The sequence below is a fragment of the Limulus polyphemus genome, unplaced genomic scaffold, assembly GCF_000517525.1.
Source record: "Limulus polyphemus unplaced genomic scaffold, Limulus_polyphemus-2.1.2 Scaffold1361, whole genome shotgun sequence".
Taxonomy (NCBI): Eukaryota; Metazoa; Arthropoda; class Merostomata; order Xiphosura; family Limulidae; genus Limulus; species Limulus polyphemus.
Genome location: NW_013666971.1, coordinates 181,870 through 195,945, shown reverse-complemented (window position 1 = coordinate 195,945; position 14,076 = coordinate 181,870). Strand labels below are relative to the sequence as shown.

General features: G+C 36.4%; 1 protein-coding gene across 1 annotated transcript in view; it reads left to right on the top strand.

Moving 5' to 3' along the window:
* Positions 1 to 14,076, top strand: part of LOC106463256 (all-trans retinoic acid-induced differentiation factor-like) — a 42,143-nt gene that overhangs the window by 18,556 nt on the left and 9,511 nt on the right. Inside the window, exons 5-6 of the mRNA XM_013923266.2 lie at positions 13,209 to 13,309; positions 13,479 to 13,576. Coding sequence (XP_013778720.1) covers positions 13,209 to 13,309; positions 13,479 to 13,576 — 199 coding nt within the window. The remainder of the gene's footprint in view (positions 1 to 13,208; positions 13,310 to 13,478; positions 13,577 to 14,076) is intronic.

Genomic DNA, 14,076 nt, shown 5'->3' with positions numbered 1-14,076 from the left:
TGGTACCTCGAGGTGTTGATTTAGGGTGGGGCTGTTTTCTTCGATTAAGATAGCTTCTTTTATTTACTGATTATTGATGTTAGGTTCTTTGTTTAAAATTACAGTGTTTTGTATGGATATACTGTGGTTTTTTGAGTTGCAATAGTGGTAAACATGGTAGGGTTTTTTTATTATGTTCAGTTAACCTGGTTTCCAATTTTCTACCTGTTTCTTTGATGTAAAATTCTGGACAGTTATTGATATAAATGATATTGGAGTCATGTGATTCTGTATAATTTTTAGTTAATAATGATTTTAGTTTAGTGTTGGGTTTTTTGGTGAATTTGACATCAACAGAAATTTTATGTTTGATGGCAAGTTTTCTCCAAGTGTTGATTATTTTTGAGCTGATGTCAGAAATAAATGGAAAACTGCGGTGTAATGTTGTGTTGTTTGATGTATTAGTGTCAATTTTGTTTATGAATTGAATTTGAGGTTTTTGTTCTGGTGGTTGTGTGGAAATGTTTCAACAATGGTTAGTGGAAATTTGTTGGTGTGAATGAAGGAATGCTTTATAGAGTTTATTCCTTAATCTATGTACTCAGTTGAACAAAGTCTTGAAGCTGTGTGTGTAACATTTTTTGTTTGAATTCATGGGCAGAATTAAAGGGGATGTAGAGGCCTGTATGAGTGGTTTTCAGTGAATTTTGGTTTTGAAATGTGTCAGATCTGATAATTTCAAGATTAAGAAAAGACAACTGTTTGTTATTTTTGTGTTCAATAGTGAATTTAGTGTTAGGGTGAATAGAGTTTTTGTGTTAAAAAAAAGTGTTTATGTGTTCCATAGAAGTGAAACCGGCAAAACTGTTGTTGGCATATCTGTACTAGTATAGGGGAGGATAAAATGCAGATTTTATGGCTTGTATTTCAATCTGGATCATAAATATGTTGGCAAGAACAGGTGAAACAGGGTTTTCCATGCTTAAACCATCTGTCTGAAGAAAGTTTTTGTTGTTGTGAATTCTAAAAGGGAAACGAAAAGTGTGTTGGGGATGTGAATTAAAGGATTAGGGTCATTATTGTAGAGATCAAGTGCAACATTACAGGCATCTTTTTACAGGAACTTTGATGAAAAGTGATACAGCGTCAAAGCTGGTCATTAAGGCTTTGGGGTTCAGTTGGTTTAATGTGTTTCTGAAGTTAAAGACATCATTAAAAAAGGAACCTGCAGAAGTTATGTCAGGTGTGAGGTCCCAGGTTATGTATTTACCAAGATTATAGTTAAATGAGTCATAAGTGGATAGTATAGATCATATGGGACAGTCTCATTTGTGTGGTTTGGGAATGGCATAAAGTTTTTGGTGGATTCGAGTCAGTTTACCTCAGATAAAAATAAAGATCTTCAGTAATCAAGTTGTCTTTCTTCATTTGTAACTGGGTTTTGTTTAATTGTTTTTCATGCGTGTTTGTTGGGTTGTTTAGGATGGGTTTAAATTTCTTATTTTCTGAAAGGATGTTGTTCACTTTGTTGATGTATTCTGTGTTGTTCTATATTACAGTAGTGTTGCCTTTGTCAGCTTTTAAAATTTTAATGTTGGTATATTTTTTTCAGATTGTTGATGCATTTTATCTCATTGTTTGTGAGATTGGTCCTCATTTTACTGGTCTGGTTAACTATATTAATAGTTTTCTTACAGAATTCTTTGAAAAAGTTGTTTAAGTTATAGTTTTTGGGAACCATGGGAAACCAAATTTTGTTATAGTTACTTATCATAATAGTTTGGTGGTCGGAGTTTTGAATTTCTTCTTGTTGTTGGTTGCTGTATAAGGTAGAAGTAGTCTTTTGTGTAGTGAATCACTAGTCTTCTGGATAAATCTTCTAGGCTGGTCTTTAATTCTATGCAGGGGGAATTGTCTTGTGGTTGACAATGAAGTTGATGCCTTTGTTCAGAAGATGTAGTTCAGCATTGTTTAGTTGTCGATCTGATCTGTTGAGAACAAGATTAGGTGTTGTTGTAGTTTTCTCAATTGTTCCAGTTTTCTGTAATGTACAGATATCTTTTGATTTGATATGGAGTTCATTTGGTTGATGGTCTATTGTATATTGTTGTACTTGTCTGGTTCAAGGTAGCAGGCAAATTGGTGGTCTAGTTCCTGTTTATGTTTTTGTAAGTAGTTTGGTTTTTGATATTTGGAATTCAGGGTAGATTTTAGAAGTTTGTTAGTCAGATCTAGTCACTTTGAACTGGGCATGACTTGTTATATGATAGTGAAAATAAACAGGGACACAAGGTTGAATTTTTGGTAAATGCTTATTTTAGCAAAACCTTTTTAGATGTAACTCATCATGCTGTCATCATGCATGTTGAAACCACTAATCCAGTAGTGAAAACTCACTTCATTTTGGCAAATGGAAGGAATTAAACTAGAAGAAAGTGGAGATATGCTATTCTGGTTTGCTGTGAATGCTGTATCTCAGAATGAAGATGTTGTCTTAAGGATGAAACATTCACAGGAACCATCATGGTTTTTGGAACAGGTGAACAGCAGCTCTGTGACAAAAACCATTCCATACCAATCTGTCAAGAACTTAGAAACATTGGACTGCACAAGTACATCCTGAGTAGGAAAACACAGTGCCTCCAAAATTGGTTTTCTGTGGTGTGATATGGAGCAAGTTTAGTATGTTGTCACTACCTACTTTGATGATAACATCCGTGGTGTGATAAGGAGCTATTCTAATGTGTTGCCACTGCCTGCTCTGAAGATAAAACAATTCCATTAAACACAATTTGTTTTGTCCATAAACCAAGTTGCACTTTCTCAGAAAGTTATTGCTGGCCCTGTGTCATTACTGTTTTGTAGTTTTTGGACCACTTTAGCTGGTATGATCACTGAGACAGTGAGTAAATCATTGGTAAAAGAGTAGCCCAAGAGTTGGTGGGTGGTGATGACTAGCTGCCTTCCCTCTAGTCTTTCACTCTTAAATTAGGCACAGCTAGTGCAGATAGGCCTCGTGTAGCTTTGCGTGAATTTCAAAACTAAACAAAAACATTTTGAATTATGACATTGCAAGAAGAGAATATTTCTTGTACATTATTCTCTGAGGCAGTAACACTTTAATGCATATGTATTACCTAGACAGACAGTGAAAGCTTCTCCATTTATTAAATGTTCAGATTTTGAACACTAAGCAACTCTAAAAGCCATGCAGCAGCAGTGACACCAAATACTAAAGGCTGTGATGATTTCACTAATGGATAGATGCTATAGATCACATATCAGGAGCTTTGGAAGAATCATCTGAAGGACTCGTAGGCATGACGAGCTATACAGCATTACATATCTGACACTACTATGTGGAGTTGCAGGAGCAGGATAGTGTACTGTGCTGTTGCTCTTAACCACATACGTGTGGTGTACTATCTTTGATGCAGCTAGTGGTCCTGAGAGCATTAACTCTATGTGTACTGGTTGGAGAGGAGGTTAAAGTGCATATGGCACAACCTTTTTATAGATTTGCATTCAAAATTTGTTTAAACAACTTATCAATGTATGTCAGTAAACTTGACATCAAAATGTATTTTATATTATGCAAGTTTTAATTTCTTAATTTCGAAGGAAAATATTTCAACAAATTTTCAATCTTCATTTTTTATTATGTGGCACCTCTTAACTCCAAATTGCCATTTTAGATTTTCTTTTTACCTCTATATGACTTTCTGAGTTTGGCACAAGTTATATTCTTAGAGTAAAGATACTGCTAAGACATGATCTAAATTTAGAGCTTCCAAACTTCTTGCTTTACTGAGATATAAACTAGAAAGTCAAACCCACATTCCATGCCCTTCTATCACATCTTGTCTTTCAAAAAATGTCAGTAATTCTCTCTCTGACATTTGTTAATGGATTATTTATAACCGTAGAAAGAGCAAATTGTGCACTACGTAAATCTGTTTTGTTTAACCATAAACTTAATCAGTTTTCCATCATAGCTAGATGAGTTTGGACAAAGGAATTGATACAAAAAGTAATGAAATTTTTTCATTTTATTTATAGGTTAGTTAAAAAGCCAAATAAATTACAGTAGTTTCATACAATTTAATCTAGTAAGTGACATGTTTGTGGTATTTTAAATATCAGATTTGAAAGCTACATGAATTATTTTTTGGACAACTGACATAGTAAAAAGAAGACTTAGGAGAATTAGAACATGATTGCAAACTGTTCTAAAGCTTAGGTAACTTTCAAGTTTCTTGTTTTCTATGTAGATATTTATTGATATGTATTTTTGAACAAAACTAAAATGCCAAAAAATTAAAAACTTGTTACATAATATAAATGAAAAACAACAACAACTTTGTCTTGAGTAATGCATGAGGAACGTACTTAGAATGTCATGTGATATAACCTGAAACATTATTAAACTTAAACTCTCCACACTACTAGTGTGTGATTTATTGCATTTCATGATAGTTAGACAAGTTTCAAAGAACAATAAAATTTAATGAAAACAATTCTGAAAAGTTAAAAGAGTCCCAAAGCTTTTAAAATCAGTAATTGTAATTGTCTGTAACAATCTGTAGTCATAAAATGTATTTTAAATTTTATTTCATGTTTTTTAACTTTTACTACAGATGATTTTTCTACAGTTAGCATTAGGGTTGAGAAAATTAAAGATAAAGTTTTACTGAAAAAAGTTTTGATATTCAGTTAGGAGTTTCTAGAAATTATACTAATGAAATATGAAAACTATAAGGTGAAATAAGTATTTTTATTCTTAACATTGCCTTGCACTTAGACTTGTCAGTCTGACTCAGTATATTCACAACAAATCTTTTGTAAAAATACTTTATCATGAATTCTGATTTTTGTGTACAACATACTTGTAATGTTAACTAAAAGCTTACCAAATTTCATGAAGATACACTTAGTAAGTCCAGAATTATAGTAAACATCAATTCTTCAATATGGGTTTGGTCCTATGAACCTAACCTTTGCACGAAGCATTAAAACAAGGAATGCTTTAAACTGTGTATGAGCTAAGGACTGAAGGACATCAAGTAGTTTCATGCACTACTGTGAAAGTGTGCAACTAATTTCTTGGGCAGCATTTGCATGAAGATGTTGAGAGATAGTGTAAACACCAAACTGTGTGTGCTGTCTAGAAGAAAATCTAGTGCAGTGGAAATCCCTACTTGTCCAAATCCTATCCCTTTAACTGAAATATACACCTGTGTGAATTAAATTAGACTAAATGTTCAGTTTTCTTAAAGAATAACATAGACCAATAACAACTCAAATGAATAGTCTTGGTTATATCAGGTCCTCTCCCAGAGACTGATAACAGTAGTTAGTAATGTTGGATGAGATTAATAACTTCACAATGTGGGCTGAAGCATATCAGTTGGTTGACATTTTAGTACAGTTCATCTTTTATAAGTTAGATAAACTTGAGGATAGCACTATTGTGGATATTTGGGGAGGAGGTTCACACAAATGGAATAGTCAATAGTCATTGGCAGAGTTGTAATTGATGTGTTGAAGACATGTACTTTGCTGTAACACGCCCAGTCTGATCATTTGGCTGACTGTGTTATCCAGACAGTTGAGCACTATGAGCTAGCTGCATGATCACATGCTATGCAAAAGTGTGTTGAACACACTGATTGGACCAGAAATCAGAGGTTGAGGAGATTGGTGAGTCTGATCACCATATAAGAACTGTTTTCTTATTATCTTGACCTACCTGATGAGAAAGAAAAAGTTATAAATACATATTTAGTTGATTCTAATGAATTGGATGAAAGTGAGTCAACTGTAGGACAACCTAGCTGTTCAAAAGATCTTTCCTGGCATCAACATCAACCTACAAATCAGTATATATGGGTTTGAAACCAATCAACAATCAATATTGCAGTAAGGTTCAGAATTTTAGATGGCTGCAGGATCTGAATACTAAAAGGAAGTTGTGACCTCTATTTTCTGAGCTATTGAATGAGTTTCATGTTAAAATACATACAGGATAGTTACTAGATGTAACTCTAGAACATTGATAGTTGAAGTGACTGATAACGATCCTAGGTATTCTAGCTTGAAGAATTTTGTGATCATTGTTGATTTTTTGAGCATTTAGATAGGGTTTTATGGTGCATATACTCAGATTTTTCCCTGAAGCCTCTCCAAGAGATCCTTTGCGTTTATTTGTAATTAACCATATAATGACTGTAAAAACACCCACCAGTCATTTAAATTCTAACAACAAAAATACTTCATGGTACATACTTTCTAAATAGCATCTTGTTCCTGTATGAAAAAAATCTTAAGATCTGATTAGTATTTCAGAGAATAATTTTTCCAGTATCACATTGCACCTTGCAATTAAAGTTGTACTTATTTGAGATTAAATAGTGCAACCCAAATCTGAGATTTTTCAAATTAGCCATAGTTTGTAGTTCTGATACATCTTAACTCTTCTCACAAAAAGCTTTCTCGACTTATACTGCACTCTACTGGCACACATTTTTGCTTGCCATTAGCCTTGATTCTCCCACTTATTTTTGCATACTAACATGCAAATAACGATGCAGCAACCCTCCACTAATACCCATATCATAACTAGCACTCTCTCTAATTTGGCATATGTTAATCACTTCTCGATTGGCAGTCTTACTGAATAGATGTGTTTTTGCTCGCAGTTTGCTTTACTTATCTAAAAGTTTTTACTTTTTTAATTTTGTACTGTAATTATACTGTTCTTTATCATTTTCATTCTCCTTTGTGGAGAGTTACAAATTGTTTATTTCATGCAACAATCAGAACAAACTGATGATTGTCATATTACGGTTTTCCGTGATCTGGAAAGTTTTGGATTTGGACAGTCTTTTTCTCTCTCCTGAATATGCCTCTCAGTCACATTGTTTTGGGGAACTTGCCCCTACCTCTTTCTCCTTTGGGGGATTTGATTATTCAGGTATATTATGTTCTGTCCCTATCTCTTGTTTCTTATGTTCTACTGCTGCTCTTTTCAGGGACTAGCCTTTGAGTCATTATTTTAGTGTTTCCTCCTTGCCTGGATATTGGGGTTCATGTGAGTCATTTTGGGGAGAATTTGCATTTGGGGGTCAGTATGCCTCACCCCCACATACTGTGGATGATCATGCTTTTGATTATCATCATTCCAACTTCCCTTATTTGGACTCACAGTGTTTGGTGTTATTTCTCCCTTAACTGGAATCAGACCCTGATAATTCAATTAATTTTCCTGTATTTGTCTGACTACCCTTCTTGGGTCAAGGTTGTTGGGGTCCAGACTCCTTCAATTTTCCTATGTTTGGAGGTCCTTGGCAGTCGGTCCATGGGTTCTGAAAGTCATTTCAGTAAGTCTGGTCCTCTACTTTCATTCATCCCATGTTGACTCATTCCAGGGGTCTTCATTTCCACCATTCTATGGATATATGGCTGCTTCTTGCCTTTTCACAAGACGAATCAGTCTTGGACTAGAGATGCAACCCCATATAGCAGTCCCTTTTCCTACTGTCCACTGGATGTTAGTTCCTAGTGGATCTGGTGTTGGTTGTAGCTGGATGAGACGCATGAATTCCTGCATGGGTAAAGCTGGGTACCCTCCTTCTACTGCGGACTGGACAATACTTTCAAGCTTTGGACTGGAGACAAACACCCACCTGAGCTCTTCACCTTCCTACCATCTGCCAGATGTCGGTGCCTGGTTGGTTTGGTGTTGGTTGTGTTGAAGGTGCGCACATGTGGAGGCGGGTTGTTGGTACGCAAGCTCCTCTTCCCTGCCAGCCCTCCACCACTTCTAAGTAGGATTCTAGCTTTTTGTGAGAGGAGGTAAGTTATTTTTAGAAGTTAACATTTTACTAAACTGAAAATGTATTTCTGATAGATACTTACTTCTTTTCACATTTCCCACCTATCCTTCTGTCTGGTGTGGTTTGATCTGACCAATCTCAAAGTGGTTAACATTTGCAAGATTAGAGAGAGTGCTAGTTATGATAGAGGTAGTGTCATACTCTTGTTGATGGAGAGTTGTTGCACAGCCATGTTAGTATGCAGAGATAAGTGAGAGTATCAAGGCTGGTGGCAAGCCAAAATTTTTGCCAATAGAGGGCAGCATAAGTTGAGAAAGCTTTTCCAATAAGGTAAATTACCTCCTCATAGCTATTTTTATACAAAGCTGCCCTCTATATGCAAAACATATTTTTTCGCATGCCACAAGCCTTGTGCTCCCACGTACTTTACAACTGACTAATTCAAATGCATCAAATTCATGATTAAATTAATTTTTCCGATATGGTACATTACCTCTGCACAGAGATATAGCTATTCTAGTTCAGTGTTCCACATATATTTACAGATTTTTGTGGGATACCTCCTCCTTCTTCCCTATATGTTAGGGCATTTGCCATCTTCAGTTCTTTCCCTCCATACATGGCTTCTTTGCTTTTGGGATCTTCTAGGGTGGAACAGTACCATTTGTTTACCATTCACTGCTAATAGGGACTTATGGTCAGTTCTTTTTCTCCACTGGTCCATTTCTTGGGGCTACTCATTTCCATTTAGAGTCGCATAGGGTATCTGTGAGGCTATATTGAATTTTTTTTTTGGTTGCTCTTTTGTTTCATTCTAAGACATTGTCATCTTTATTCATTTTACATGTCCAGCACCTTCCCATCCTTTACCTGTCCTACCAAGGAGTTTATCTATTTTTAGTTTATACTTGATGTTGATTGGAGTTCTGGATCAATCGGTCTCACCTCAATCACTTTTTGAGTCTTTCCCATGTTAATATGTAATCTTTGATCACATTTAGGTAGGCTATTTCTGCAGGACTGAGAATGCCCATGGTACACATTCTTATTTTCCATTTTTCGGGATGCTATCTTAAGTTTTTTCACCACGTTATTTGGACAAGTTTCATCCCTTGTCCTTTGGAATTGTTTTGGTTCCATGTTTTTTGTCGGGTGATCTGAGTTTTACCCAACTTCCACATTTTGGAGGATTTTACCAACACTATTAATTAGATGTCTAGCTTTGGTTAGCTTCTTCCAAATGGGGGTAGTCTTAACATACTTATCTATTCCTTCCACATTCAGCTCGGGTAGTAGGATTTTTCTCGTCTCTTTGGGGAGTGTATTGTTAAACACCCCCCTCTGTTGGGACTGTCTATGGAATTTTTTATTATTCAAGCCATTACAGTTTACTATCTTACTGCTAGCAAGGTTCTAATGCATTGGGGGATTTGGTTTATATGGGAGCACTTCTCTTTTTGGGTCTAGTACATTTGCGATCTTTTTAGGAGGTGCTACATGACCTATGGTCTCTTGCTAGGGTTCTTTTGAATTTTCCTCTTAACTTTCATTGTTCCTTATCTGACTATATGCATTTGTGGTTTAATATCCCCCATGACGTCAGGTTTACTGCCTCCTCTCCCTCTTGTTTCTCTTTCCTGATGCTCATCTTCAAAGGTAGGGTGTGTGTGTGGTTCGATCAGTAGGAGGCTTCAGGACAATGATCTACAGAGGAAAAGTCTTAACACCTTAACATCCTGACACTTCTGCCAGTCCAGTGTGCTTTAGTTCACTCTCTTTCTCTTGTCGAGGTTTGACTAATTATGTTTCATTCCGACTATTCAACATTGGTGACTTATATCACTCACCAAGGAAACACTCATTCTTATTCCCTTTGTGGTAGACAGTGGATCTCTCTTAACCCACATGCTTGACATATGTCTCCAGGAGTGTAGTGTTCCAGGAGCTTTTGTGTTCTTTGCTGATTCACTTTCCAGTCTTGGCACTTTCTCCCAAGGAGTGACCTCTTGATCCTCCAATTTTTAGTGGATTGGCCTGCTGTGGGGTATTCCTCCACGTGAATTTTTTGTATTTTTTCTCGATTCCAAGTTACCTCTTTGTTGTTGGTCTCTGGTTCATTATCCACTTGCCCTAGCTGTGGATATGTTCAGACAGGATAAGATCCAGTTTATAATTTTAATTTTTTCTCATTCCATCAGGTTTCTTCCATAAATGTTCTTCGTTCATTCATGTCAGGTCTTTCTGGTTGATCTTTCCTTACTGGCACAGATCTGGTTTTCTTGGCTGTTTTGGCATAATATTTTCTTTTTGTTCTGGATCGATTTTATTAACCTACCTTTTTGGGGCTCATGTGGTATATTCTTTTCTACTTTTTCATTTTTTGACATCTTCCAACTTCATTCTTGGTCAGGTCCTAATGACCTTCTCTGTCCAGTACATGCTGTGGATTGCTTCATTGCTTTCAAGGCTTCTTTTTGTTATATCCATTTCTCGCGGTTTCAATCCCTTACACTACTCCTTTGTTTGTGATTCCCCCCCCCCTTCTTCCCTTATGCATTGGGTTCAGATTGTGATTTGATTGGCCTTTTATTCCTTGTCTCCTTCTTTCCATCATCAGTTTCCGGCATTTTCACTCTGATCATGCACCCATGCTGTCGATAAGTTCAGACAGGATTAGATCCAGTTTATAAATTTAGTTTTTTCTCATTCCATCACTCTTCTTCCCAAAATGTTTGTTCATCCACGTAACTGAGGATTCTGACACACTTTATCCCAAGCAGTCAGTGACCTCTTGATCCTCCAATTTTTGGATGGTTTTTTTTCTCTTTCTCCCTTACCTATTGGGTTTGGATTGTGATTTGATTGGCCTTTTATTCCTTGTCTCATTCTTCCAGTCATTAATTCCTAGCACTTTCACTCCGATCATGCACCTTCCTTTTTCCTAGTGCAATTACTTCCTCCATCTAAGTCATTCCATCACTTTTAAATTACAAAGACATCTTTACAATACTGGAAGTCGGGTTCCTGGATCAGTCAATCAATTTATCACATTGCTATCACGTGTTCCGTTCATAGATTGGGGGGGTATGAGATCCCCTCCGGTCTGACGGTATGATCCTCTTTCCTGCCCCCACCAGATGGCTGGGTTTTGGATTGTGAATGTTCTCCATCCATATTGTGGGTCATGATGGAAGTACTTGCAGATTAATACAGTTCTTCCTCCCACACTACCCCCTCAATGATTTTATTATACTGCTGGTGTAGATGATGAACTGTTTTCCACTATGTATAATTGGAGTGAGCCGTCAAAATTGCATTTCACCCCTTCGATGGGTTCCCTGATCCTAACCCCACATGGATGTCAGTTCCCAGTGGCTGAGTTTCACATTTAGAACTGAACCAATCAACATAAGTCTTCACATGTATTACAAGTGTCTATATTTCCTCACTCAGTTATACTCTTGTTCTCCATGTGTGTTGTGGGTCAATATGGAGGTACTTCCAGATTAATACGCTTCATCCTCTTACACTATTCCTCTGATTTTTATTATACCATGGATGTTATTGCACTAGGGGCGGTTCCTTTCAGTTTGGTTTTGAGTGAGATGGTTTACACTACAAAGACATCTTTATAATACTGGAAGTCGGGTTCCTGGATTGGTCAATCAGTCTCTCACGTTGCTATCATGTGTCCTGTTCATAGATTGGGGTATGAGATCCCCTCTGATTTGATGGACCTTGAGGTGAAGATGGAATAATCCTCTTTTATACCCCCACCAGATGGCTTAGTTTTGGATTATTGTTAACTTGCTGCTGGTATGATCCTCTTTCCTACCCCCACATGGATGTTGGTTCCCAGTGGCCTGGGTTTTGGATTTTAGTTGACTTATCGATGGTATAATCCTCATCCTTCTCCCTCCTCATGGATGTCAATTCTTGGTGGCCTGGGTTTTGGATGCAGTTGTCTTGCCATGTATGTTCTGTCGCACCCTAGCTGCTCTACACCTAGAGGGACATCCTTTTACTTTCACCCACACTGATGTACTCTATTGGATAAAGATTCCAATATCGTGTGGTTTGAATCTCTATCCAACCATTATTCTCTCTCTTTTAGTTGTGCTCCTCTTTCCACGCTGGACGAAGAGTATATATGGTACAGAAGTAGTGCAGTTCTCCCATGTATGATCCTCTACTCTTTGGAGGTGTCCTTCAGACACTTTCAAAGGATGCTTCTTTCTTGCTTTCCCTTGCACTGGTCCCTCCACCTATTCAATGTGGGTTTCTAGCTATTTATGTGAGGGGAGGTAATGTACCTTATCAGAAGTTATAATTTTCCTATACTGAAAATATATTTCTTATACGTACTTATCTCCTCTCACGCTTCCCACCCTTCCTCCCCACTGAAAACTGGTTCTTCCATTTTCTGCCAAAACTCGAAGTGATAGTTCGGTAGGATTGAATAGAGGGAAGCACATGCATCAAAAGAGTGTGTCACGCTCTTATTGGTGGAGGGTTGTTGCATGGTGATTTGCATGCAAGACGCATTTGAATCAGTCAATTGTAAAGTACATGGGAGCTCAAGGAAAGATAGTATATATTTACAGGAAATATAGTATACATTTAAAATGTGTAGACAGAGTTTGGATAGACTGGTTATTAACTCTCCATTAATCATAGAATCTACTTAGGTTTTCATTATATGTAATAGTAAATTATTTACTTTTCATTAATTTATTTGTGCTAGAAGAGCTTTCATTGGATGAATTTGATTAGTACAGATTTTCCAAAGATGAGCTCTAACTTTTATTATTTTAAGAGTAAACCTATAAATCAATATGAGGATGTAACAGACCACCAGAGGGATAATATGAAGTAAAAGTAAAAAGTGACTTTTGCCACTGATTTCTGTGTTAATGGATTCTCACCTGTTACAAGATGTGTTAATTTGCATACCATTGTTGGGGTATGACTTTCTGCATGTCTCTTTCTGATGCCCAAAGGTGATGTGTTTTCCTTTGTTTTCTGATGCAGTTAACTACAAGGAATATTCTCATCTTGGAAATTCTACATCATTATATTTTGAGTATATAAATATTTTGCATCAGATAGGGCTGTTACATGCCCTTCCTGAAACCTATCAATGTTTGGTGGCATAATACTACCTACAAAATGCAGTTCTGATGCATTCTGTTCTACCTTAACTTTACATAGTGGCTGTGGTTTTCATGTGACTTACTGATTTGCATATTCAAAATCATTTTAATGTAACATACTAAACCCTCTGTATAAAGACTTGTTTTTTCATTTTAAAAAAGTAAATACAGTGAGAGAAATGCTATCATAAACAATATCTTTGTAAACTGTAGTGACAACCTGTTTCAATTTTTATTCTAGTTATTTACCAGAAAATAAAACATGTCCAGGAGGTGAGGCAGCATGGAGTAGTAGTGGAACTGAGTGTAGTGGCCAGTTAAACCCCTGCAATTATTTAAATGGTAGGTTTTATGTATCCATATACCTTTCAAGTTAAAACTTAGAGGGAAAAAATCACTTTTGAAATGTAGACTCATGCCAAATAACTGTTGTAAAATAATGAGGTTTAATATTCATAATAGCATTAGAGGTTTGTGTTGTAATAATGAATTAAAAATATATACATTTCAGTATCCTGTACTGAAAATGGTCAATGTCACCACCTGGGACCAGGTATAGCCAAATGTGGTTGTCTACCAGGACATTATGGATACAAGTGCCTTAGGCAGGTAGGTTAACACAGTGTTTCAACCTGAGAAGGAATGAATGAGTCTCCAGTGAACACTTACTTTAGAAACAAAAAGACGGGTAATTTTTAATAACATATACCAACTGTTAACAGCACCTTAAACAAACCTGGTGATGTGTCTTTGTCCTGGTTGGCTTAGTTTTTAAAAATCCAACAGTGTGTCTCAGCCCCCAGTGGTTCATTTTCAAATGAAAATACTTAATGTGAAAAACAATGCTATTCTGCATTTCTTTTAAGATAAACAAGGTAATGACTACTTGTTTGAATACTTACTACCACTTTTCAGACTTAAGTAGAACAAACTTCTGGGAAGAACATTTAGTTTCAGCAAAAATGATCACAATAAATAGTGTAAAACTACATGTATATAAAATATACACCTGGAAAAAAGTTAAGCACCCCCGTGTTTTTTTCAAGTGATTCAGATTCGACGTTCTTGTGACTGATTATAAATTACCATTCAGTCTAAACGTGTTTATC